Here is a 27,048-nt window from a genome sequence, read left to right as displayed (position 1 = left end):
TCCCGTTGTTGGTCTCTCTCAGGCAACACAGTGGCTGTGTTCGAAACCGCCAACTACATACTACATACTTCCATACTACATACTCATCAATCAGACAGTATGCAGAGCGTTTACCCACAATGCATTTCGCTCCTGCCCGAGCCGAAATCAGCCGGCCTGAAGCTGATTTCTCTTAAGCTCTAAACTCTGTAAACTTTAGCAACATTTGAAACATTTTCAGGCGAGAAAGTAGTCGTTTAGATCCCCAACGTGTTGAAAACCTGACAAAATACCGGCTGTTTACAATTTTGTTCCCACGAATTCGGCGCTACTAAAGCTAGCCGCAGTGAGCTAACGCACTTCCGGTTATTTTCACAAAATAAAATACCCGTTGCCTTTTATCATAGGGAAAGCCATTACCATACAATTGGTGCTTTTGTTTTGAAAACAGGAAGTGAACCTACCCTCGTTGTAGCTAGCTTGAAACTGCCGTTTTGACAGGAAATGACGATCGGCGACGTTACGTTGCATCTTGGGTAGTTTGAGTGAGTAGTAACCTCATGATGCATACCCAACATTTAGGAGAATCTAGTATGCATCCGGGAACTTAAAAAAAGATGAAGTTAGTAAGAGAAGTTGGCAGTTTCTAACACAGCCATGGTCTATAAAGTCTTCCTCCAGAGTTTCTCTCCAGGACCAATCTGTGTAGGAACTTATATTCCAAAGCAACGCAGTCCAGAACAACCTGGAATGGTTCAGTCCTGCTGGTCTTACTGCAGAATGTCCTCATCCAGATGGTCTCAGTGCAGAACAGTCACATCTAGAACTTCCCAATCTGGATAATCTTAGTCCAGAATGTTAGAACTCAAAACAGAGATAGTTTTGATAGTGATGCGTCTGTCCTTAGCATCTTTTCTGGGGCTGATGGAGACCGATCTGACTCCATCAGCAAACAGATTAACCCCTCTGCCCTCTCCAGGTGGATCCGTCCTCCTCCGGTCTGAACTCCAGCGACGTCTTTCTCCTGGTGTCCTCCTCTGGATCCTGGATGTGGAAAGGGAAGAGCAGCAGCTCGGCCGAACTCAAGGGGGCCGAACACCTGGCCGGGATCCTCCAGGTGACCCCCACCCAGCTGGAGGAGGGGCAGGAAGAAGGTGGGGCAGATGTTTGATGGTTGTTGACTGGAGGAAATAAAGCGAACCGAATTATGGAACCTGCCTCTTTCTACTCAGATGCATTCTGGGAGGCCCTCGGGGGTAAGGAGGACTACTGCCACTCACCCAGACTGAACAACCAGATGGATGTGCACCCTCCTCGTCTCTTCGCCTGCTCCAACAAAACTGGAAACTTCCAGGTGGGTCAGTGGTCACATGACTGGTGGTTAAAGGTGGTGGTTCAGGCTGCTGCCACTCTGGGTGAGGCGGCAGCCCCCGTTTTACTTTGTGGTTAAAGGTGGTTAAAACTGAGATCATTCTGTTTGGGAGCAAAGAGAAGAGGGTCAGCGTTGGTAAATATCTTGAGACTCGGGACCTTACAATCACTGAGCGAGTCGGTAACCTCGGAGTGTTGATAGCCTCAGATCTGACTTTCAGCAGCCACATCAAAGCTGTCACCAAGGCAGCTTTTTACCACCTCAGAAACATCAACAGAATTAAAGGTTTCCAGGAGAAACTCATCCATGCATTCATCTCCAGCAGACTCCATCACTGTAACTTTTAACTGGACTTCCCACAAAGAGCATTAAACATCTGCAGCTCATCCAGAACGCTGCTGCTGGAGTTTTAACCCGGGCTAAGAGATCTGAACACATCACAGCAGCTTTAAAATCTTTACTCTGGCTTCCAGTCAGTCACAGAATAGATTTTAAAAGCCTGCTGATGGTTTACATCTGTGATATGTTCAGAGAATATAAAGCCAGCAGAGCTCTGAGATCCAAGGACTCAGGTCAGCTGGTCCAGTCCAGAGTCCAGACTAAACATGGAGAAGCAGCATTTAGCTGTTATGCTGCAAACAAGTGGAACAAACTGCCAGTGGAGATTAAACTTTCACCAAATGGAGACATTTTTAAATCCAGGTTAAAGACATTTCTGTTCTCATGTGTCTATGCATGAAATCTGCACGCTATCTTTGAACTTATCTGAAAAACTCTGTTTTTTTTTTAAGATGGAGGAGGTTCCAGGTGAACTGACGCAGGATGACCTCGCTCCTGATGATGTCATGATCTTGGATACATGGGACCAGGTAAGTCTCTTCTGTCATCGCTGTGTTATCAGACTCCTGCTTCTTTGTGACTTCACTTCCTGTTTCCTCCTGCTTCTTTGTGACTTCACTTCCTGTTTCCTCCTGCTTCTTTGTGACTTCACTTCCTGTTTCCTCCTGCTTCTTTGTGACTTCACTTCCTGTTTCCTCCTGCTTCTTTGTGACTTCACTTCCTGTTTCCTCCTGCTTCTTTGTGACTTCACTTCCTGTTTCCTCCTGCTTCTTGTGACTTCACTTCCTGTTTCCTCCTGCTTCTTTGTGACTTCACTTCCTGTTTCCTCCTGCTTCTTTGTGACTTCACTTCCTGTTTCCTCCTGCTTCTTGTGACTTCACTTCCTGTTACCTCCTGCTTCTTTGTGACTTGACTTCCTGTTTCCTCCTGCTTCTTGTGACTTGACTTCCTGTTTCCTCCTGCAGCTGTTTGTTTGGATCGGAAAGGAGGCGTGTGAGGAAGAGAAGACCGACGCTGCAGCATCAGGTGAGAAAGACAGGAAGAAGGTTTGGAAAGAGAAGGGAAGAAGGTGCTCAGTCCTCCTGAGGTTGAGGAGTAGAAAAGTAACTCCACACTTACTGTTTCTGAGAGTCTGACAGATGCGGAATTATATTCAGTTTCAATATTATTTATGTTTTTAAATGTTTAGCTTGTTAGAAACTGATACGTTACATCCCGTGATATCATCGATAAGAAAGAGTTCTGTTATGTTGAAAAGATGCTTAAAGAGACGGCAGCTTGGTTTAATGGTTACCCAGTTTAATGGTTACTTGGTTTAATGGTTAAATGGTTACTTGGTGCACATGCTTGTACGTCACACGTGTTGAACACCTGAAATCCCAAAGTGACAAACAAGAGAAGAACTTTCTGATCTGTAAAAGTAAATCGGAAGTATTGATCAAGTTCCCGTTTTAACATCTTTAAGGCAGCAATGAGACGTTCATTCATTCATTCAGACGTTTTACAGAAATATTCATCTTGTTGTATTGATGGTTTTGCTGATGTGAAACTGCCTGAAATGAGACGTTTGTCTCCATTGCGTCCCAAACACTTATTTTGCTGTTCATGTACGTGTTAGCTTAGCTTAGCTTAGCTCTGAAGCTAATGGCCTTCCCTCTTTAGTACCCAATGAGGTGACGGGTAACTGTGTCTTCTGTTTAGCTAAGCGCTACATTGAAAGGGACCCGGTCGCCCGGGACCCCCGGACCCCCATCGTGACGGTGAAACAGGGATTCGAACTGCCAACCTTCACCGGCTGGTTCCTGGGCTGGAACCCTGAATACTGGAGCGCCAACCCGCTGGAGCGCCTCGGCCTGTGACATCACTTCCTGAATAAATAAATAAAATCCGTCTCCACGGTTACAGTCACACCTGTGTGTTTGTGTCCCTCATCACCACGGCAACGGCTTGATGGTGTATGATTTATTGTCTCCTTATAAATTACAGCCGTAGATAAATAACAATAAGAGGATCTGGAACATAAATACGGAACAGACAGAAGCTACAGTGAGACCGGAGTGTGTGTGTGTTCACAAACTATTCATCACAATTTAAAGTTTTACAATAAAATCTGCTGTTTACATTAAAATTCTCTGAAACAACACAAACTAGTGTCTAACTCTGGAGGACCTCAGCCGATCCACATGAACTAAATACTGAAAACTACGGAAGCCCGGAGAGGCCAAAGTAATCACTGAAAGGTTCGGAGCTAGGCTAACACTTTCCACCTGTTTCCATTCTTTGTGCTAAGCTAGGCTAACCCGGATGAAAAACGTTGCACTGCTTCTCTAAAACATGATCCGAGGAGAAAGACTTCAGGAGGGATCGATGCGTGTGTTGCTATGGTAACAGACACCTGTGAACAGCCTTAAATCTGGTTCTATACAGGAAGTAACAAATGTAAACAGGAAACAAAGTCAGACTTCGGGAACATGCTAAACAAACAAAAACAGGAAGTGGAGGGTAACCTAGCAACGGGATTGGGGTCAGAGGTCAATCTGGTCGGCCTGTGGAATAATGTCCGCACTCATTCAGTCAGTTAGCCCCGCCCCCCAGCATCATCCATGTGGTCGCAGCCAATCACAGCTCAGACAGCGGTTGCTTAGCAGTTTCCAGAGTTACGGAACTCTCCGTTCTCTGTGATCTGTAGAGATGACGTGTTGCTAGGAGACAGGCCGTTCCTCTGTGATGTCACACTGTAGCGCTCCTTCAGCTGCGTCAGAGCCGCCATCAGACGGGTGTTCGCCGCGTCCAGGCTGGAAATCCTCTTCTCCTGAGACAGGTGAGACACAGACAGGTGAGATACAGAGAGGTGAGACACAGAGAGGTGAGACACAGAGAGGTGAGACACAGACAGGTGAGACACAGACAGGTGAGACAGAGAAAGGTACCTGGGCCTCAATGATCTTCTGCTTGGAGTCGACGACCGCCTGCATGTCAGAGTGATCCTTCTTCAGCTCCTCCTCTACGGCCATCAACCTGCACAGGTAAGTTAGAGGGGAAACAGGGGAAACAGGGCGCGAGTTAGAGGGGAAACAGGGCGCGAGTTAGAGGGAAAACAGTGGAAGCAGGGCGCGAGTTAGAGGGGAAACAGGGCGCAAGTTAGAGGGGAAACAGGGCGCAAGTTAGAGGGGAAACAGCGCGAGTTAGAGGGGAAACAGGGCGCGAGTTAGAGGGGAAACGGGTAACAGTGCGTGAGTTAGAGGGGAAACAGGGCGCGAGTTAGAGGGGAAACAGGGCGCGAGTTAGAGGGGAAACAGGGCGCGAGTTAGAGGGGAAACAGGGCGTTCAGACGGCGTTCCCACCTGCTGATGATGCTGTTCATCTGCAGGTCCTTGTCGTCCTGCAGCCTCCTCAGTCTGCTTTCTGTGTCTTCCAGCCGAGCCTGAAACACACACAGACTCTCCGGTTGGTTCGGCCATGTCATGTGACCACGCCTGCAGGTAAGCCAGGTGTTGCACCCACCTGGTACTCCTGCAGCATGCGCTGGTTCTGCTGGTCCTGGACCATCAGTCGGGCCTCACACTCCTCCTGTCGCATGGCAGCGACTCGCAGCTTCTCCTGCAGCAGCACGATCTCCTGCTGATACTGAGCAGAAACACACGGGTCAGAACCTGCAGAACCGGCACCAACCCACAACTAGGGCTGTGTTCCAATACTACTCCCACTACTCCTACTAACTTTTTTTAAGTTCCCGGATGCATACTAGATTTACCGAAATGTTGGGTATGCATCATGAGGTTACTACTCATACTCAAACTACCCAAGATGCAACGTAACGTGACGTCGCCGATCGTCATTTCCTGTCAAAACGGCAGTTTCAAGCTAGCTACAACGAGGATAGGTTCACTTCCTGTTTTCAAAACAAAAGCACCAATTGTATGGTAATGGCTTTCCCTATGATAAAAGGCAACGGGTATTTTATTGTGTGAAAATAACCGGAAGTGCGTTGCTCACTGCGGCTAGCTTTAGTAGCGCCGAATTCGTGGGAACAAAATTGTAAACAGCCGGTATTTTGTCAGGTTTTCAACACGTTGGGGATCTAAACGACTACTTTCTCTCCTGAAAATGTTTCAAATGTTGCTAAAGTTTACAGAGTTTAGAGCTTAAGAGAAATCAGCTTCAGGCCGGCTGATTTCGGCTCGGGCAGGAGCGAAATGCATTGTGGGTAAACGCTCTGCATACTGTTTGATGCAGTATGGAAGTATGCAGTATGTAGTATGCAGTATGCAGTATGGAAGTATGCAGTATGTAGTAGGCGGTTTCGCACACAGCCTAGGACTCTCTCACCTTCTCCACCAGGGCGTCGTCATGACGATCATCCTCTGTCTCGCCATAGGACGAGGCAGAGTTCATGTTGAGCAGCCAGGCGGCGGTTCGATCCAGCGCGCAGGGAGACGGAGCCTGAGCACACAAACACACCTGAACAGTTAGACCAGAACCCAGAGTGGGTTCCAACCAGAAACCTGAAACCAAAGACTGGTGTCATAGCGACTCTCATTAGTCGAAAGGAATTCGGGCAAAATGGGAAAAAGTGGGAAAATTGTGGATGGGAAAATGCATTGAACAGCAACTAACGACCTATTTTAGAGGCCTTATAACTCAGCCATAAAGCATCGCACAGACCTCATTCAAAGTTTATATGTGACAGGAGACTCTCAGCTTTAACTGAACCAAAGGGTTTGTTGGTACGTTATATAGCTTTGACTCAACGGCAGTTTACGTTTTAGGAAGACTACATCTTGGCCGAGGTGTTTCTCCCACTCTGTTTCTCACTCTAAATTTGATACTGCACCAATTCCTCGAACAAATGTCTCTCATGTCCAAAATATCTGCCCGATCTGTACAAATTTTACTTCAAAACGTAGGCATTTTTGTCCTCTTTCACACAAAGTCACACTCATTGAGCTCTGCCACACATATTTCTCACAAATTGCCTCTGAGTGCAGAGATTCGGCCCTCAGCTGACATTCCGCCCATTATAAACGCCTAAAATCATAAAGTTAATGTAAAATATGATTTTAAAACTGCCATAAAAAACGAGCCACACATAGTAGCCGAATGAAAATTACACCGCTGGCTTCTGCCGTCTCTTGGGGCGCTGACGGTTCAAGAATTATTCGGATACGACTTTTACTTTTCGAACAGCGACCGTTTGTTCGAGACAGTCGAGTGCAGTCAAAATTATAGTGCAATTTTAAGAAGCCATAGTGAGCGTACATGTCAGTGACTTTTTCGAACAGATTAATTGAAAGGTTCCACTGTTTGCATAATGTTACACTTTTATACACATTTATTAGTTTTATTAAACAGGTGAGACTCCACAGACTGTGTTTGGGACACTCTGCCTGTAGCGGGTTAAATGTTACCATGGAAACAGCCCGGTTACCATGGAAACAACCCGGTTACCTTGGCAGTGGCTCGCTGCTTCTCGGGGCTGTCGCCTTTAGATGACGACGACATCTGTCTGAGTCGTGACTGGCCGGCGCTCGGCCAATCCGGGCTCGATGACATCATGCTTCCGGAGGCGGGACGTTGAGGGTAGGCAGAGCCACCGCCGCTGCTGAGCATGCTGGGTGGTGTGCGGCCTCGGGGAGGTCCGGGTGGAGCCGAGGAGGGCGGAGGAGGCTGATCGATGCGTCGCTGAGGCCCCGAGGAGTTCTGCCGCGGGGGGGCGGAGCTACCTGCCGGGAGGAGTCACATGATCAGACCTGGGTTCAGACCCGGGTTGGTTCAGACTCAGACCTGAAACCAGACCCGGGTTCAGACCCGGGTTCAGACCTGGGTCCAGTTACCTGTGAGCGTGTCGGTGAGGGACAGAGCTCGCCGGGAGTACTCCTCGCCGCTGCTGCTGCTCGACATGGCCGACATCCTCTCGCCCCTCTCGGCCCCCCCCAGCCCCACGGACATCTGCGTGAGGAACGCCGGTTTGGTCGCCATGGCGCTCCTGTCCTCGGGGTTCCCCTGCGACCCGACCGAACCGTCCGAGGGCGTGGCCTCCGTCTGCTGCTGCGGCTGGCGCGGCGAGGTGGCGGTCATGTGGTACACCGGGTTCTGGAAGGAGAGCGGCAGGAGGCCCGTCCTGCGCTGCCATTGGCTGTCGTCGAAGCCGTCTCCGGGGGAGGAGTCCTGCAGATCCACCAGAGAGAGGCTGCGACTCTCATTGGTCAGCTCAGGCCCCTCCTTCCGGCCCCCGTTGGTCATCTCAAACGGCGCTTCGCTTTCGTTGGGCTCCGAGTAGGACGAGCTGGGCGCCGGAGAACCCCGCATACCTGTAGGAAGTGAGGTCAGAGGTCAGTTAGAGGTCAGTGGGCAGAGGTCAGCTGAGCGGTTAGAGGTGGTCACCTGATGCCGGCTGCAGGCTGGATCCTTTGGTGACGAAGAACAGATCCTTGTTCTCTGGCGTCGGAGACGGAAGTCTGGTGAAGTCCACCAAACTGCAAAAGTGCACACACACACACACACACACACATATAGCCTCAATAATAAATGTCAGTAAATACTTCACAGAAAGTCATGAATAAAACGTGTTTGAAGCACAGCGGCAGGTCATAACGAGCCGATTCACAACGAGCCGATTCCCAACGAGCCGATTCCCAACGAGCGGACACTAACCCTCCATCCAGTCCCGCGCTGCCCTGCAGGCCAACAGAAGGATTGCAGGCTGTCAGAGGAGGCGACAGGGGCGGGGACAGGGGGGGCGGTGACATGGGGGGCGGAGACACCACCCGCTGAGGCTCCGGGGAGGAAACTGAAGCCACGCCCCCTGGGTTTGAGAGAGCCGCCGACACGTCTCTGAGGATCCGAGGAAGAGGACCGAGCTTTGAGAGGCACACCTGCAGAAAGGTGGAGACAGATAGGTGGAGTCAGATGAATGGATGAATGAATAAATAAATAAATGAATGAATAAATGAATGGATGAATGAATGAATAAATGAATGAATAAATAAATGAATGAATGAATAAATGAATAAATAAATGAATGAATGAATAAATGAATAAATGAATGAATGAATGAATGAATGAATGAATGAATGGATGAATAAATGAATGAATAAATAAATGAATGAATGAATGAATAAATGAATGAATGAATGAATAAATGAATAAATGAATGACAGGATGAATGAATGAATGAATAAATGAATAAATGAATGACTGGATGAATGAATGAATGAATGAATGAATAAATGAATGACTGGATGAATGAATGAATGAATGAATGAATAAATGAATGACTGGATGAATGAATGAATGAATAAATAAATGAATGAAATGAATGAATGAATGGATGAATAAATGAATGAATAAATGAATGAATGGATGAATAAATGAATGAATAAATAAATGAATGAATGAATGAATGAATGAATGAATGAATGAATAAATGAATGAATGAATGGATGAATAAATGAATGAATAAATAAATGAATGGGTGAATGGATGAATAAATGAATGAATAAATAAATGAATAAATGAATGAATGAATAAATGAATGAATGAATGAATAAATGAATGAATGAATGAATGGATGAATGGATGAATAAATGAATGAATAAATGAATGAATGAATGAATGAATGAATGAATGGATGAATAAATGAATGAATAAATGAATGAATGAATGAATGAATGAATAAATGAATGAATGAATAAATAAATGAATGAATGAATAAATGAATAAATGAATAAATGAATGACTGGATGAATGAATGAATGAATGAATGAATGAATGAATGAATGAATGGATGGTTGGTTGGTCGGTTGCTCAGGCGTATCACCTGGTCCAGCTCAGTCAGCAGCGTGTGGAGGCTGGACAGCTCCCTGCCGAGGTCGATGTAGCCATCGAACCCGGCGGTGTGGTTCAACCCGTCGGGGTTTGAGATCTCCTGCAGGAAGCGCTGCATGCTGCTCCACTGCCGCTCCACAAAGTCGTTCATGAACAGCATGTACTCCTCTTTGGTGCCGAACCTGCAGCGACAGGTGAGACGTGTCACACCGAGGAGACAGAAACATTCGGGCTGTAACAGGCTCCGCCCCCTCATGAAGGAGACAGAAACATGCAGGCTGTAACAGGCTCCGCCCCCTCATGAAGGAAACAGAAACAGTCGGGCTGTAACAGGCTCCGCCCCTTCATGAAGGAGACAGAAACATTCGGGCTGTAACAGGCTCCGCCCCCTCATGAAGGAGACAGAAACATGCGGGCTGTAACAGGCTCCGCCCCTTCATGAAGGACACAGAAACATTCGGGCTGTAACAGGCTCCGCCCCTTCATGAAGGACACAGAAACATTCGGGCTGTAACAGGCTCCGCCCCCTCATGAAGGAGACAGAAACATGCGGGCTGTAACAGGCTCCGCCCCTTCATGAAGGAGACAGAAACATGCAGGCTGTAACAGGCTCCGCCCCTTCATGAAGGAGACAGAAACATGCAGGCTGTAACAGGCTCCGCCCCTTCATGAAGGAAACAGAAACATGCAGGCTGTAACAGGCTCCGCCCCTTCATGAAGGAGACAGAAACATGCAGGCTGTAACAGGCTCTGCCCCCTCATGAAGGAAACAGAAACATGCAGGCTGTAACAGGCTCCGCCCCCTCATGAAGGAGACAGAAATATGCAGGCTGTAACAGGCTCCGCCCCTTCATGAAGGAAACAGAAACATGCAGGCTGTAACAGGCTCCGCCCCTTCATGAAGGAGACAGAAACATGCAGGCTGTAACAGGCTCCGCCCCTTCATGAAGGACACAGAAACATTCGGGCTGTAACAGGCTCCGCCCCTTCATGAAGGAGACAGAAACATTCGGGCTGTAACAGGCTCCGCCCCCTCATGAAGGAGACAGAAACATGCGGGCTGTAACAGGCTCCGCCCCTTCATGAAGGACACAGAAACATTCGGGCTGTAACAGGCTCCGCCCCTTCATGAAGGACACAGAAACATTCGGGCTGTAACAGGCTCCGCCCCCTCATGAAGGAGACAGAAACATGCGGGCTGTAACAGGCTCCGCCCCTTCATGAAGGAGACAGAAACATGCAGGCTGTAACAGGCTCCGCCCCTTCATGAAGGAAACAGAAACATGCAGGCTGTAACAGGCTCCGCCCCTTCATGAAGGAGACAGAAACATGCGGGCTGTAACAGGCTCCGCCCCCTCATGAAGGAAACAGAAACATGCAGGCTGTAACAGGCTCCGCCCCCTCATGAAGGAGACAGAAATATGCAGGCTGTAACAGGCTCCGCCCCTTCATGAAGGAAACAGAAACATGCAGGCTGTAACAGGCTCCGCCCCTTCATGAAGGAGACAGAAACATGCAGGCTGTAACAGGCTCCGCCCCCTCATGAAGGAAACAGAAACATTCGGGCTGTAAAAGGCTCCGCCCCTTCATGAAGGAGACAGTAACATTCGGGCTGTAACAGGCTCCGCCCCTTCATGAAGGAGACAGAAACATTCGGGCTGTAACAGGCTCCGCCCCTTCATGAAGGAGACAAACATTCGGGCTGTAACAGGCTCCGCCCCCTCATGAAGGAGACAGAAACATTCGGAATGTAACAGGTTCCGCCCCCTCATGAAGGAGACAGAAACATTCGGAATGTAACAGGTTCCGCCCCCTCATGAAGGAGAAAGAAACATGCAGGCTGTAACAGGCTCCGCCCCTTCATGAAGGAGAGAAACATTCGGGCTGTAACAGGCTCCGCCCCTTCATGAAGGAGAGAAACATTCGGGCTGTAACAGGCTCCGCCCCTTCATGAAGGAGAGAAACATGCAGGCTGTAACAGGCTCCACCCCTTCATGAAGGAGACAGAAACATTCGGGCTGTAACAGGCTCCGCCCCTTCATGAAGGAGACAGAAACATTCAGAATGTAACAGGCTCCGCCCCCTCATGAAGGAAACAGAAACATTCGGGCTGTAACAGGCTACGCCCCCTCATGAAGGAAACAGAAACATGCAGGCTGTAACAGGCTCCGCCCCCTCATGAAGGAGACAGAAACATTCGGGCTGTAACAGGCTCCGCCCCTTCATGAAGGAGACAGAAACATGCAGGCTGTAACAGGCTCCGCCCCCTCATGAAGGAGACAGAAACATTCGGGCTGTAACAGGCTCCGCCCCTTCATGAAGGAGACAGAAACATTCAGGCTGTAACAGGCTCCGCCCCCTCATGAAGGAGACAGAAACATTCGGGCTGTAACAGGCTCCGCCCCTTCATGAAGGAAACAGAAACATTCGGGCTGTAACAGGCTCCGCCCCCTCACAGTGGGGGGCCTGGCGTACTTGCTGAAGTTGGCGAGGTTCTGGATCACTTTGGCGATCAGGGTCAGGGTCCGTGCGGTGCGCTCGTCGGGGTACTCCTGCATCAGGTCGAACAGCGACGGTGACATCACGGCCGGGCACAGGAAGCGCAGGAACAGCGAGGCGCTGATGAGACGCTCGCTGATGTCTGGTCGCCCCCGGTTACTGCACTCCTGTCGCCATGACGCAAACACCTCCTTCAGCTCTCGAGGGAAGACCCTGAGTGGGGGGGCACAGTTTATCAGTGTGTACAGGTACATAACCTGCAGCTGTTAGTATCTGTTAGCACCTGTTTGCACCTGTTTGCACCTGTGTTTGCACCTGTTAGCACCTGTTTGCACCTGTGTTTGCATCTGTTAGCATCTGTTTGCATCTATGTTTACACCTGTTAGCACCTGTTAGCACCTGTTAGTATCTATTAGCATCTGTTAGCATCTGTTAGCACTTGTTTGCACCTGTGTTTGCACCTATTAGCATCTGTTAGCACCTGTTAGCACTTGTTAGCACCTGCTTGTATCTGTTTACACCTGTGTTTGTACCTGTTTGCACCTGTTTACACCTGTTAGCATCTGTTCGCACCTGTTTGCACCTGTTAGCATCTGAAGCACCTGTTTGCACCTGTGTTTGCACCTGTCGCACCTGTGTTTGCACTTGTGTTTGCACCTGTTTACACCTGTTAGCACCTGTGTTTGCACCTGTGTTTGCACCTGTTTGCACCTGTTCGTACCTGTTAGCATCTGTTAGCACCTGTTTGCACCTGTTAGCACCTGTTTGCACCTGTTAGCATCTGTTCGCACCTGTTTGCATCTGTTAGCACCTGTTTGCACCTGTTCGTACCTGTTAGCATCTGTTCGCACCTGTTAGCATCTGTTAGCATCTGTTTGCATCTGTTAGCACCTGTTTGCACCTGTTAGGATCTGTTAGCACCTGTGTTTGCACCTGCCGCACCTGTGTTTGCACCTGTCGCACCTGTGTTTGCACCTGTTTGCACTTGTGTTTGCACCTGTTTACACCTGTTAGCACCTGTGTTTGCACCTGTTTGCATCTGTTCGCACCTGTGTTTGCACTTGTGTTTGCACCTGTTTACACCTGTTAGCACCTGTGTTTGCACCTGTTTGCACCTGTGTTTGCACTTGTGTTTGCACCTGTGTTTACACCTGTGTTTACACCTGTTAGCACCTGTGTTTGCACCTGTGTTTGCACCTGTCGCACCTGTGTTTGCACTTGTGTTTGCACCTGTGTTTACACCTGTGTTTACACCTGTTAGCACCTGTGTTTGCACCTGTGTTTGCACTTGTGTTTGCACTTGTGTTTGCACTTGTGTTTGCACCTGTGTTTACACCTGTTTGCACCTGTGTTTGCACCTGTTCGTACCTGTACGAGTCGAGGATCTTGCAGAAGGCCAGCTCACAGCACATCCTCAGGTTGGCCTGATGCTCTGCGAGGTCAGAGGTCGCGCAGCGGGACGGGTCCACCTCACAGTTCTCGTCAGACTCGTACAGAGCTTTGATGAACTCACCTGGACGACAGGTGTAATTAAAACAAAGCCACCAGCAAAGGTCACCTGAAACTGTGCGTGTACGTGCGCATACCGAGGGCGTCCTGCAGATACTTCTGTCCAATCAGCTTCAGGTATTCCTCGATGCTCTTTGTCGCCAGCGTGTTCTCTCTGAAGATCAGCTGGTCGTTGTCACGACAACGGTCGACCTCTGACATCATCAGGTCGGTCAGGAAGTCCTGTGGAGACAAAAAAATCATCATAAGGTGTGTACGAGTGGAGTGGGTGGAGTCAGTGGGCGGGTGGAGTCATTGGGTGGATGGAGTCAGTGAGTGGGCGGAGTCAGTGAGTGGGCGGAGTCAGTGAGTGGGCAGTCAGTGAGTGGGCAGTCAGTGAGTGGGTGGAGTCATTGGGTGGGTGGAGTCAGTGAGTGGGCGGAGTCAGTGGGTGGGTGGAGTCAGTGAGTGGGTGGAGTCAGTGAGTGGGTGGAGTCATTGGGTGGGTGGAGTCAGTGAGTGGGCGGAGTCAGTGAGTGGATGGAGTCATTGGGTGGGCGGAGTCAGTGAGTGGGTGGAGTCATTGGGTGGGTGGAGTCAGTGAGTGGGCGGAGTCAGTGAGTGGATGGAGTCATTGGGTGGAGTCAGTGAGTGGGCGGAGTCAGTGAGTGGGCGGAGTCAGTGAGTGGGTGGAGTCACTGGGTGGGTGGAGTCAGTGAGTGGGCGGAGTCAGTGAGTGGGCGGAGTCAGTGAGTGGGTGGAGTCATTGGGTGGGTGGAGTCAGTGAGTGGGCGGAGTCAGTGAGTGGGTGGAGTCATTGGGTGGGTGGAGTCAGTGAGTGGGCGGAGTCAGTGAGTGGGCGGAGTCATTGGGTGGGTGGAGTCAGTGAGTGGGCGGAGTCAGTGAGTGGGTGGAGTCATTGGGTGGGTGGAGTCAGTGTGTGGACGGAATCAGTGAGTGGGCGGAGTCAGTGAGTGGGCGGAGTCAGTGAGTGGGTGGAGTCAGTGAGTGGGTGGAGTCAGTGAGTGGGCGGAGTCAGTGAGTGGGCAGAGTCAGTGAGTGGGTGGAGTCAGTGAGTGGGTGGAGTCATTGGGTGGGTGGAGTCAGTGAGTGGGCGGAGTCAGTGAGTGTGTGCAGTGGGTGGAGTCAGTGGGAGGGTGCAGTGGGCGGAGTCAGTGAGTGGTCACAGTGGGCGGAGTCATTGGGTGGGTGGAGTCATTGGGTGTGCGGAGTCAGTGGGAGGGTGCAGTGGGCGGAGTCAGTGGGAGGATGCAGTGGGCGGAGTCAGTGAGTGGGTGGAGTCAGTGAATGGGTGCAGTGGGCGGAGTCAGTGAGTGGGCGGAGTCAGTGGGAGGGTGCAGTGGGCGGAGTCAGTGGGAGGATGCAGTGGGCGGAGTCAGTGAGTGGGTGGAGTCAGTGAGTGGGCGGAGTCAGTGAGTGGGCAGAGTCAGTGAGTGGGCGGAGTCAGTGAGTGGGTGGACTCATTGGGTGGGTGGAGTCATTGGGTGTGCGGAGTCAGTGGGAGGGTGCAGTGGGCGGAGTCAGTGGGAGGATGCAGTGGGCGGAGTCAGTGAGTGGGTGGAGTCAGTGAATGGGTGCAGTGGGCGGAGTCAGTGAGTGGGGGGAGTCAGTGGGAGGGTGCAGTGGGCGGAGTCAGTGGGAGGATGCAGTGGGCGGAGTCAGTGAGTGGGTGGAGTCAGTGAGGGGTCACAGTGGGCGGAGTCAGTGAGTGGGCGGAGCCACCTTGGCCTTGCCCGTGCTGTGCAGGATGTGCACCAGCGCAGCGCTCAGCTCCTCTTTGGCCCGCAGGCTCACGTTGGCCTCCAGGCTGCAGCACAGCAGCAGGTAGTTGGAGCTGATGTACTCGGCGAACTCCTTGTACTGCTCCATGGGCAGGATGGAGATGCTCTGGTACCGGGCTTTGACCCGCACCGCCGGGACCGAAGACTTCCCTGAGGAGATGGAGAGGAGACACATCAGGACCAGGACCAGGACCAGGACCTGCACCAGGACCAGGGCCAGGGCCACAGTCCAGGACCGGGAGCAGGGCCAGGACCAGCACCAGGACCAGCACCAGGACCACAGTCCAGGACCAGGACCTGCACCAGGACCAGGGCCAGGGCCACAGTCCAGGACCAGGACCTGCACCAGGGCCAGGGCCACAGTCCAGGACCAGGACCTGCACCAGGACCAGGGCCAGGGCCACAGTCCAGGACCGGGAGCAGGGCCAGGACCAGCACCAGGACCAGGGCCAGGGCCAGGGCCAGGGCCACAGTCCAGGACCAGGACCTGCACCAGGGCCAGGGCCACAGTCCAGGACCAGGACCTGCACCAGGACCAGGGCCAGGGCCAGGGCCACAGTCCAGGACCAGGACCTGCACCAGGACCAGGGCCAGGGCCAGGGCCACAGTCCAGGACCGGGAGCAGGGCCAGGACCAGCACCAGGACCAGGGCCAGGGCCAGGGCCACAGTCCAGGACCAGGACCTGCACCAGGACCAGGGCCAGGGCCACAGTCCAGGACCGGGAGCAGGGCCAGGACCAGCACCAGGACCACAGTCCAGGACCAGGACCAGGCCCAGGACCAGGACCAGGAGCAGGGCCAGGACCAGCACCAGGACCACAGTCAAGGACCAGGACCAGAAACACTGTCTAGGTCCAGGACCACAGTCCAAGACCAGGACCAGGACCAGGAGCAGGACCAACAGTCAAGGACCAGGACCGCAGTCCAGGACCAGGACCGCAGTCAAGAACGAGGACCAGGAACACTGTCCAGGTCCAGGACCACAGTCCAAGACCAGGACCGGGACCAGCACCAGCACCAGGACCAGGACCAGGACCAGGACCAGGACCAGGTCTGGGACCAGGTCCGGGACCAGGTCTGGGACCAGGTCTGGGACCAGGTCTGGGACCAGGTCTGGGATCAGGGCACCTACCTCGGATGGTGCTGGGCGTGCTCACTGAGTACCACTTCTCCACCAGCTGCCTGCCGGTCACCATGGCGACGGGGATGTTGACCAGCCCCACGTAGCTGCTCTTGTCCTTCTTCCTCTTCCGGTCGGTGTCCTTGTACAGGTGCAGCGTGACCGAGGCCACGGGCGGCAGGCTGCTGAAGTCGAAGCGCTCGCCCCAGAAGATGTTGTCCGTCCTCATCTTACAGGACGTCCGAGCGTAGAGACTGTCGTCCAGACACAGCTCGCAGAAGTACCTGCAGCACACGGGGAGAACCACAGGTGGGACCGGGTACCTGAGACAGGTGACAGTACCTGAGACAGGTGACAGTACCTCTGACAGGTGACAGTACCTCTGACAGGTGACAGTACCTCTGACAGGTGACAGTACCTGAGACAGCTGACAGTACCTGAGACAGGTGACAGTACCTGAGACAGCTGACAGTACCTGAGACAGGTGACAGTACCTGAGACAGGTGACAGTACCTGAGACAGGTGACAGTACCTGAGACAGGTGACAGTACCTCTGACAGGTGACAGTACCTCTGACAGGTGACAGTACCTGAGACAGGTGACAGTACCTGAGACAGGTGACAGTACCTCTGACAGGTGACAGTACCTGAGACAGGTGACAGTACCTGAGACAGGTGACAGTACCTCTGACAGGTGACAGTACCTCTGACAGGTGACAGTACCTGAGACAGGTGACAGTACCTGAGACAGGTGACAGTACCTCTGACAGGTGACAGTACCTGAGACAGGTGACAGTACCTGAGACAGGTGACAGTACCTCTGACAGGTGACAGTACCTGAGACAGCTGACAGTACCTGAGACAGCTGACAGTACCTGAGACAGGTGACAGTACCTGAGACAGGTGACAGTACCTGAGACAGGTGACAGTACCTCTGACGGGTGACAGTACCTGAGACAGGTGACAGTACCTCTGACAGGTGACAGTACCTGAGACAGCTGACAGTACCTGAGACAGGTGACAGTACCTGAGACAGCTGACAGTACCTGAGACAGGTGACAGTACCTGAGACAGGTGACAGTACCTGAGACAGCTGACAGTACCTGAGACAGGTGACAGTACCTCTGACGGGTGACAGTACCTGAGACAGCTGACAGTACCTGAGACAGGTGGCAGGTGACAGTACCTCTGACAGATGACAGTACCTGAGACAGGTGACAGTACCTGTGACAGGTGACAGTACCTGTGACAGGTGACAGTACCTGAGACAGGTGACAGTACCTGAGACAGCTGACAGTACCTGAGACAGCTGACAGTACCTCTGACAGGTGACAGTACCTGAGACAGGTGACAGTACCTCTGACAGGTGACAGTACCTGAGACAGCTGACAGTACCTGAGACAGGTGGCAGTACCTCTGACAGGTGACAGTACCTCTGACAGGTGACAGTACCTGAGACAGCTGACAGTACCTGAGACAGGTGGCAGTACTTCTGACAGGTGACAGTACCTCTGACAGGTGACAGTACCTGAGACAGGTGACAGTACCTGAGACAGGTGACAGTACCTGAGACAGCTGACAGTACCTCTGACAGGTGACAGTACCTGAGACAGCTGACAGTACCTGAGACAGCTGACAGTACCTGAGACAGGTGACAGTACCTGAGACAGGTGACAGTACCTGGGACAGGTGACAGTACCTGAGACAGGTGACGGTACCTCTGACAGGTGACAGTACCTGAGACAGGTGACAGTACCTGAGACAGGTGACAGTACCTCTGACAGGTGACAGTACCTGAGACAGGTGGCAGTACCTGAGACAGGTGACAGTACCTGAGACAGGTGGCAGTACCTGAGACAGGTGGCAGTACCTGAGACAGGTGACAGTACCTGAGACAGGTGACAGTACCTGAGACAGGTGGCAGTACCTGAGACAGGTGGCAGTACCTGAGACAGGTGACAGTACCTGAGACAGGTGGCAGTACCTGAGACAGGTGACAGTACCTGAGACAGGTGGGACCGGGTCCCTGAGACAGGTGGGACCGGGTACCTGAGACAGGTGGCAGTACCTGAGACAGGTGACAGTACCTGAGACAGGTGGCAGTACCTGAGACAGGTGACAGTACCTGAGACAGGTGGGACCGGGTCCCTGAGACAGGTGGGACCGGGTACCTGAGACAGGTGGGACCGGATTCCTGAGACAGGTGGGACCGGATTCCTGAGACAGGTGGGACCGGGTACCTGAGACAGGTGGGACCGGATTCCTGAGACAGGTGGGACCGGGTACCTGACACAGGTGGGACCGGGTCCCTGAGACAGGTGGGACCGGGTACCTGAGACAGGTGGCAGTACCTGAGACAGGTGACAGTACCTGAGACAGCTGACAGTACCTGAGACAGCTGACAGTACCTGAGACAGCTGACAGTACCTGGGACAGGTGACAGTACCTGTGACAGTACCTGGGACAGTACCTGGGACAGTACCTGTGACAGTACCTGTGACAGTACCTGTGACAGTACCTGGGACAGTACCTGGGACAGGTGACCGTACCTGTGACAGTACCTGTGACTGTACCTGTGACAGTACCTGGGACAGTACCTGGGAAAGGTGACAGTACCTGTGACAGTACCTGGGACAGGTGACAGTACCTGGGACAGTACCTGTGATAGTACCTGGGACAGGTGACAGTACCTGTGACAGTACCTGGGACAGGTGACAGTACCTGGGACAGTACCTGGGACAGGTGACAGTACCTGTGACAGTACCTGTGACAGGTGACAGTACCTGGGACAGGTGACAGTACCTGGGACAGGTGACAGTACCTGGGACAGTACCTGGGACAGTACCTGTGACAGTACCTGGGACAGTACCTGGGAAAGGTGACAGTACCTGTGACAGTACCTGGGACAGTACCTGGGACAGGTGACAGTACCTGTGACAGTACCTGGGACAGTACCTGGGACAGTACCTGTGACAGTACCTGGGACAGGTGACAGTACCTGTGACAGTACCTGGGACAGGTGACAGTACCTGGGACAGTACCTGGGACAGGTGACAGTACCTGTGACAGTACCTGGGACAGGTGACAGTACCTGTGACAGTACCTGTGACAGTAACTGTGACAGTACCTGTGACAGTACCTGGGACAGTACCTGGGACAGGTGACAGTACCTGTGACTGTACCTGTGACAGGTGACAGTACCTGTGACAGTACCTGGGACAGGTGACAGTACCTGGGACAGTACCTGTGACAGTACCTGGGACAGGTGACAGTACCTGGGACAGTACCTGTGACAGTACCTGGGACAGGTGACAGTACCTGTGACAGTACCTGGGACAGGTGACAGTACCTGTGACAGTACCTGGGACAGGTGACAGTATCTGTGACAGTACCTGGGACAGGTGACAGTACCTGGGACAGTACCTGGGACAGGTGACAGTACCTGTGACAGTACCTGTGACAGTACCTGGGACAGGTGACAGTACCTGTGACAGTACCTGGGACAGTACCTGGGACAGGTGACCGTACCTGTGACAGTACCTGTGACTGTACCTGTGACAGTACCTGGGACAGTACCTGGGACAGGTGACAGTACCTGGGACAGTACCTGTGATAGTACCTGGGACAGGTGACAGTACCTGTGACAGTACCTGGGACAGGTGACAGTACCTGGGACAGTACCTGGGACAGGTGACAGTACCTGGGACAGTACCTGGGACAGTACCTGGGACAGTACCTGTGACAGTACCTGGGACAGGTGACAGTACCTGGGACAGTACCTGTGACAGTACCTGGGACAGTACCTGGGACAGGTGACAGTACCTGGGACAGTACCTGGGACAGGTGACAGTACCTGTGACAGTACCTGTGACAGTACCTGTGACAGTACCTGGGACAGTACCTGTGACAGGTGACAGTACCTGTGACAGTACCTGTGACTGTACCTGTGACTGTACCTGTGACAGTACCTGGGACAGTACCTGGGACAGGTGACAGTACCTGTGACAGTACCTGGGACAGTACCTGGGACAGTACCTGTGACAGTACCTGTGACAGGTGACAGTACCTGGGACAGTACCTGTGACAGTACCTGGGACAGGTGACAGTACCTGTGACAGTACCTGTGACAGTACCTGGGACAGGTAACAGTACCTGTGACAGTACCTGGGACAGGTGACAGTACCTGTGACAGTACCTGGGACAGTACCTGGGACAGGTGACAGTACCTGTGACAGTACCTGGGACAGTACCTGGGACAGTACCTGGGACAGGTAACAGTACCTGTGACAGTACCTGGGACAGGTGACAGTCCCTGTGACAGTACCTGGGACAGTACCTGGGACAGGTGACAGTACCTGTGACAGTACCTGGGACAGTACCTGGGAGAGGTGACAGTACCTGGGACAGTACCTGGGAGAGGTGACAGTACCTGTGACTGTGCCTGGGACAGTACCTGGGACAGTACCTGGGACAGGTGACAGTACCTGTGACTGTACCTGGGACAGTACCTGGGACAGGTGACAGTACCTGTGACTGTACCTGGGACATTACCTGGGACAGGTGACAGTACCTGTGACTGTACCTGGGACATTACCTGGGACAGGTGACAGTACCTGTGACTGTACCTGGGACAGGTGACAGTACCTGTGACTGTACCTGGGACAGTACCTGGGACAGTACCTGGGACAGGTGACAGTACCTGTGACTGTACCTGGGACAGTACCTGGGACAGTACCTGGGAGAGGTGACAGTACCTGTGACTGTACCTGGGACAGTACCTGGGACAGGTGACAGTACCTGTGACTGTACCTGGGACAGTACCTGGGACAGTACCTGGGACAGGTGACAGTACCTGTGACAGTACCTGGGACAGCACCTGGGACAGGTGACAGTACCTGTGACAGTACCTGTGACAGTACCTGGGACAGCACCTGGGACAGGTGACAGTACCTGGGACAGGTGACAGTACCTGTGACAGTACCTGTGACAGTACCTGGGACAGCACCTGGGACAGGTGACAGTACCTGGGACAGTACCTGGGAGAGGTGACAGTACCTGTGACTGTACCTGGGACAGTACCTGGGACAGGTGACAGTACCTGTGACAGTACCTGGGACAGGTGACAGTACCTGGGACAGGTGACAGTACCTGGGACAGTACCTGGGACAGGTGACAGTACCTGGGACAGGTGACAGTACCTGTGACAGTACCTGGGACAGTACCTGGGATAGGTGACAGTACCTGTGACAGTACCTGGGACAGTACCTGGGACAGGTGACAGTACCTGTGACAGTACCTGGGACATTACCTGGGACAGGTGACAGTACCTGTGACAGTACCTGTGACAGTACCTGGGACAGGTGACAGTACCTGTGACAGTACCTGTGACAGTACCTGGGACAGTACCTGGGACAGTACCTGGGACAGGTGACAGTACCTGTGACAGTACCTGGGACAGGTGACAGTACCTGTGACAGTACCTGTGACAGTACCTGTGACAGTACCTGGGACAGGTGACAGTACCTGTGACAGTACCTGGGACAGGTGACAGTACCTGTGACAGTACCTGGGACAGGTGACAGTACCTGTGACAGTACCTGGGACAGTACCTGGGACAGGTGACAGTACCTGTGACAGTACCTGGGACAGTACCTGGGATAGGTGACAGTACCTGTGACAGTACCTGGGACAGTACCTGGGACAGGTGACAGTACCTGTGACAGTACCTGGGACAGTACCTGGGACAGGTGACAGTACCTGTGACAGTACCTGTGACAGTACCTGTGACAGTACCTGTGACTGTACCTGGGACAGTACCTGGGACAGTACCTGGGAGAGGTGACAGTACCTGTGACAGTACCTGGGACAGGTGACAGTACCTGTGACAGTACCTGGGACAGGTGACAGTACCTGTGACAGTACCTGTGACAGTACCTGGGACAGGTGACAGTACCTGTGACAGTACCTGTGACAGTACCTGTGACTGTACCTATGACAGTACCTGTGACAGTACCTGGGACAGGTGACAGTACCTGTGACAGTACCTGGGACAGGTGACAGTACCTGTGACAGTACCTGGGACAGGTGACAGTACCTGTGACAGTACCTGGGACAGGTGTCCTACCGTTTCTTGGCGGGCAGGTCTTTGGCCTCGATCACCCACACCGTCAGCACATTCTCCAGCCGCCGGCTGTTGTCCTTGTTGGGGTGGACGGCTCGCCGCAGGTTCTCCATCCATTTGTCTCGTTCTGCTGCCGAGCGGCACGAGAAGCACTTGGTGCCCGTTGTGGTCGTTACCTGGGAAACGGAACACAGGGTCATCGCCATGGAGACAGCGGAACGTACAGGGTCACGCGTGTTGAGAGTATCTCTGGAGTTCCTCAGGGTTCTGTGCTTGGACCGATTCTTTTCACTTTATACATGCTTCCATTAGGTAACATTATCAGACAGCATGGCAGAAAGTTCCACTGCTATGCTGATGATACTCAGCTGTATATCTGTACCAGAAGGGAGGAGTTCCTCAGGGTTCTGTACTGGGACCGATTCTTTTCACTTTATACATGCTTCCATTAGGTAACATTATCAGACAGCATGGCAGAAAGTTCCACTGCTATGCTGATGATACTCAGCTGTTTATTTGTACATCACCTGAATAATCCATCCTACCATACTGTGAACTGTGAGATTTTTTTTTACCTATTATATCTTTATTTTTTTCTTACATATACATAGTTTTTTATTCTACCTTTTATTCTACTTTTGTTTCTACTTTAGCCTTGTTCTATGTCTATTTTTGTATTTTTTGCACTAAGAGAGCCAAATTCAGTCAAATTCCTCGTGTGTGTCCACATACCTGGCAATAAAAGCGATTCTGATTCTGATTCTGTACTTATCTGTACCAGAAGGGAGGAGTTCCTCAGGGTTCTGTGCTTGGACCGAATCTTTTCACTTTGTACATGCTTCCATTAGGTAACATTATCAGACAGCATGGCAGAAAGTTCCATTGCTATGCTGATGATACTCAGCTGTACTTATCTATAAAACCAGATGAACCCAATAGGTTGGTCAGACTACAAGCATGTCTTACAGACATAAAGACCTGGAGGACTCAGAACTGTCTGCTTCTAAACTCAGACTGAAGTCGTTATCTTTGGACCTGAGTCTGGTTCAGGGAGAGCCATTTGGACCCGGTTTCCAGGGAAAAGAAAACACCTAAAATGAAGATACTTTTCTTACCTTTACGCTTTGTATAAACAACTATAGTGTGTTGCTTACGGAGAGAAAATGACATTTTATTTATGTCAAAAAACACATTTAGAACATTTTGAACTCTTAAGGAAATAATAATTAAAATAAACACGCAGAGTTGAAGGTCTCTTTCTCACCACTGATCAGGCTAACTGGTCAGAGGTAAATGCAGATAAATCTGCTCAGGCATCATTAAACGTTCCATTTTCTTCAGATATTTTTATTTTCTTACATTTCTCCATATTTGGCCTTCCTGGGGTTGTAAGTCTGGATAAATGCACGGCGTTTTGGTGGGCACATACCGACTTTTGGCGAGCGTCACGCATTTTTTGAGCGATAAAAAAATAAAAAATAATAAAAATTCAAATATTATTTTATTTTAATATTTCAAGATCACAATAATCTTCCAATTTAGAACTATAATAAAAAAAAACGATTTAACACAAATAAAATACACTTGAATTGGATACTTTTTAATTTGTATGAAAGAGCCGCGGGTTTCCGACCCCTGGTCCAGTTCTACAGTTACTCTGGATGGGGTTTCCTCGGCTTCTGGTCCTACAGGGAGGAACCTCGGAGTTATTTCTGACCAGGATCTGTCCTCCGACTCACAAATAAAACATCCCGTCTCAGAGTGATGCAGGAAAACTGCTCCATGCATCTGTTCCTGCAGGGTTGCTGGAGGTTTCTTCCTGTTAAAGGGAGTTGTTTCGTGTAGCTCAGGACGGGGGATCGGATCAGAGAGACGTTTCCTGAGCTGGGCCACTTTTTTAAATTGGCTCGGTATGAATTGGACTAATCTGGAGTTTAATGAATTGGATTTGATCAGATTCTGATTCAGTATTAGTATTAGTATTACAGTGGATTGTATCTTGAGATTTTGTTGCTACATGAATGGAGTTGACTTGAACGATGCAGTGTGCAACGCTGAGTACCTCGAAGCAGTAGTCCTGTCCCAGCAGGGAGGAGTGGACGGGTTTGATGATCACCGATTGGTCCATTCGGAGCTCCAGGGACGACACACAGCCAGCACTTAGCAACGACTCCTGGCTTCCACAACGCACCCGCCGCATCACACACCTGAGGCACACGGGTCATTCTGTCACTCATTTAATGCAGTAAACACCGACATGATGAAGCTACAGTGGCAGACAAAAGGTTGGGCACCCCTGGTCAGACTTTCTGTTAACGTGAACAATAAGCAAGTGGAACCAGACCCTGTACCTCCCTCTATGCCTGAACTCTGACACCTCTGAACTCTGACACCTCTGACCTCTGACACCTCTGACCTCTGACGCGTGGTTACCTTCTATGTACCTTATTGTTAGCTGTAATGTTAGCTTTGATGTTAAATTTGATGTTAGCTGTAATGTTAAATTTGATGTTAGCTTTGATGTTAGCTTTGATGTCAGCTGTAATGTTAGCTTTGATGTTAGCTTTGATGTCAGCTGTAATGTTAGCTTTGATGTTAGCTGTATTGTTAGCTTTGATGTTAGCTGTATTGTTACCTTTGATGTCAGCTGTAATGTTAGCTTTGATGTTAGCTTTGATGTCAGCTGTAATGTTAGCTTTGATGTTAGCTGTATTGTTAGCTTTGATGTTAGCTGTATTGTTACCTTTGATGTTAGCTTTGATGTTAGCTTTGATGTCAGCTGTAATGTTAGCTTTGATGTTAGCTGTATTGTTACCTTTGATGTTAGCTTTGAGTTAGCTGTAATGTTAGCTTTGATGTTAGCGTTGATGTTAACTGTAATGTTAGCTTTGATGTTAGCCGTAATGTTAGTTTTGATGTTAGCCGTAATGTTAGCTTTGATGTTAGCGTTGATGTTAACTGTAATGTTAGCTTTGATGTTAGCTGTAATGTTAGCTGTAATGTTAGCTTTGATGTTAGCGTTGATGTTAACTGTAATGTTAGCTTTGATGTTAGCTGTAGTATTAGCTTTGATTTTAGCTGTAATGTTAGCTTTGATGTTAGCTTTGATGTTAGCTGTAATGTTAGCTGTAATGTTAGCTTTGATGTTAGCTGTAATGTTAGTTGTAATGTTAGCTTTGATGGTAGCTGTGTTGTTAGCTGTAATGTTAGCTTTGACGTCAGCTCTGATGTTAGCTGTAATGTCAGCTATGATGTTAGCTTTGATGTTAGCGTTGATGTTAACTGTAATGTTAGCTTTGATGTTAGCTGTAGTGTAAGCTTTGATTTTAGCTGTAATGTTAGCTTTGATGTTAGCTTTGATGTTAGCTGTAATGTTAGCTTTGATGGTAGCTGTGTTGTTAGCTTTGATGTTAGCTGTAATGTCAGCTATGATGTTAGCTTTGATGTTAGCTGTAATGTCAGCTGTGATGTTAGCTGTAATGTCAGCTATGATGTTAGCTTTGATGTTAGCTGTAATGTCAGCTGTGATGTTAGCTGTAATGTCAGCTATGATGTTAGCTTTGATGTTAGCTGTAAAGTTAGCTTTGACACCAACAGGAACCAGAACCAGAACCAGAGATGCAGATTGTTCTGTTCTAAAGGAAATGACACCAACAGGAACCAGAACCAGGTCCAGTTCAGGCCTGAAGCAGCTGCAGCACCACAGAAGAAGAAATCTTCCTCTCTCACTGGCTGCTCTGGAAGCAGCTCGTTGGGATGATGAAAAGATAACGAGCTAACAGGACGCCACCTTATTATGTGTGTGCATGCATGCATGCGTGTGCATATGTGTGCATGCATGTGCATGTGTGTGTGCATGCGTGTGCATGTGTGTGTGCGTGTGTCTCTCATTGTTTAGCTAAATGCTGGGTAACAGTGTGTGTTAGCGTAACCACATGCTAACAGAGGAGGCTAACACACACAGAGCTGGGTATCAGTGTGTGTTAGTGTAGCCTCATGCTAACAGAGGAGGCTAACACACACAGAGCTGGGTATCAGTGTGTGTTAGTGTAGCCACATGCTAACAGAGGAGGCTAACACACACAGAGCTGGGTATCAGTGTGTGTTAGTGTAGCCACATGCTAACAGAGCAGGCTAACACACACAGAGCTGGGTATCAGTGTGTGTTAGCGTAGCCTCATGCTAACAGAGCAGGCTAACACACACAGAGCTGCAGAGCAGGCAGAAGACGCGGCGGCGTACGCACCAACACTCACACCGGGCTGCGTGTGCCGGGGGGACAAAGACTCACCGAGCATCTGAGAGGAGGAGGTTAGGCAGCCATGTTAGGAGCCGTGTTCCCCATCAGAGGGATAATCCTTCAGCAGCAGGAAGAAGAGGAAGATGGAGGAGGAGGAAAGATGGAGGAAAGATGGAGGAAAGATGGAGGAGCTGTGTGTCAGCAGCTGAGCTCAGTGAGGCTGCAGCAGCTCCCTCTGCCCCCCCCTCAGGAAACGGGCTGC

General features: G+C 50.8%; 2 protein-coding genes across 2 annotated transcripts in view; one reads left to right on the top strand and one right to left on the bottom strand.

Annotated features, from left to right (window-relative positions):
* The window catches only part of LOC142381761 (gelsolin-like), an 11,025-nt gene extending 7,283 nt beyond the window's left edge, over nt 1–3,742 (top strand). The window contains exons 15-19 of the mRNA XM_075466962.1: nt 959–1,133; nt 1,212–1,333; nt 2,143–2,220; nt 2,656–2,716; nt 3,392–3,742. Of these exons, the coding sequence (XP_075323077.1) occupies nt 959–1,133; nt 1,212–1,333; nt 2,143–2,220; nt 2,656–2,716; nt 3,392–3,549 (594 nt within the window). The 3' untranslated portion in view covers nt 3,550–3,742. The remainder of the gene's footprint in view (nt 1–958; nt 1,134–1,211; nt 1,334–2,142; nt 2,221–2,655; nt 2,717–3,391) is intronic.
* On the bottom strand, nt 3,000–27,048 carry dab2ipa (DAB2 interacting protein a). Its single transcript, XM_075466957.1, has 18 exons — nt 26,838–27,048; nt 24,609–24,753; nt 22,550–22,722; nt 16,439–16,710; nt 15,248–15,456; nt 13,603–13,747; nt 13,385–13,529; nt 11,993–12,229; nt 9,510–9,699; nt 8,345–8,565; nt 8,075–8,166; nt 7,525–8,001; nt 7,139–7,413; nt 6,020–6,133; nt 5,195–5,317; nt 5,035–5,114; nt 4,621–4,708; nt 3,000–4,502 (listed from the first exon to the last, which is right to left on the bottom strand). Exons 2-18 carry the CDS (start codon nt 24,744–24,746, stop codon nt 4,332–4,334), a joined length of 3,150 nt encoding a protein of 1,049 aa, XP_075323072.1. The 5' UTR covers nt 24,747–24,753; nt 26,838–27,048; the 3' UTR covers nt 3,000–4,331.

The sequence above is a fragment of the Odontesthes bonariensis genome, chromosome 6, assembly GCF_027942865.1.
Source record: "Odontesthes bonariensis isolate fOdoBon6 chromosome 6, fOdoBon6.hap1, whole genome shotgun sequence".
In the NCBI taxonomy this organism is placed as follows: domain Eukaryota; kingdom Metazoa; phylum Chordata; class Actinopteri; order Atheriniformes; family Atherinopsidae; genus Odontesthes; species Odontesthes bonariensis.
The sequence above is the reverse complement of the archived record's forward strand: the minus strand, read 5'-3'. Positions and strand labels throughout refer to the sequence as shown.

Excerpts from the sequence above, each read along its gene's own strand:
- dab2ipa (XM_075466957.1), bottom strand. The coding sequence starts at position 24,746 with ATGCGGCGGGTGCGTTGTGGAAGCCAGGAGTCGTTGCTAAGTGCTGGC. Across the intron at positions 15,457-16,438 it reads CACGCCCAGCACCATCCGAG|GGAAGTCTTCGGTCCCGGCG; the intron begins GTAGGTGCCCTG and ends CCATCTCCTCAG. Across the intron at positions 4,503-4,620 it reads AGAAGATCATTGAGGCCCAG|GAGAAGAGGATTTCCAGCCT; the intron begins GTACCTTTCTCT and ends CACCTGTCTCAG.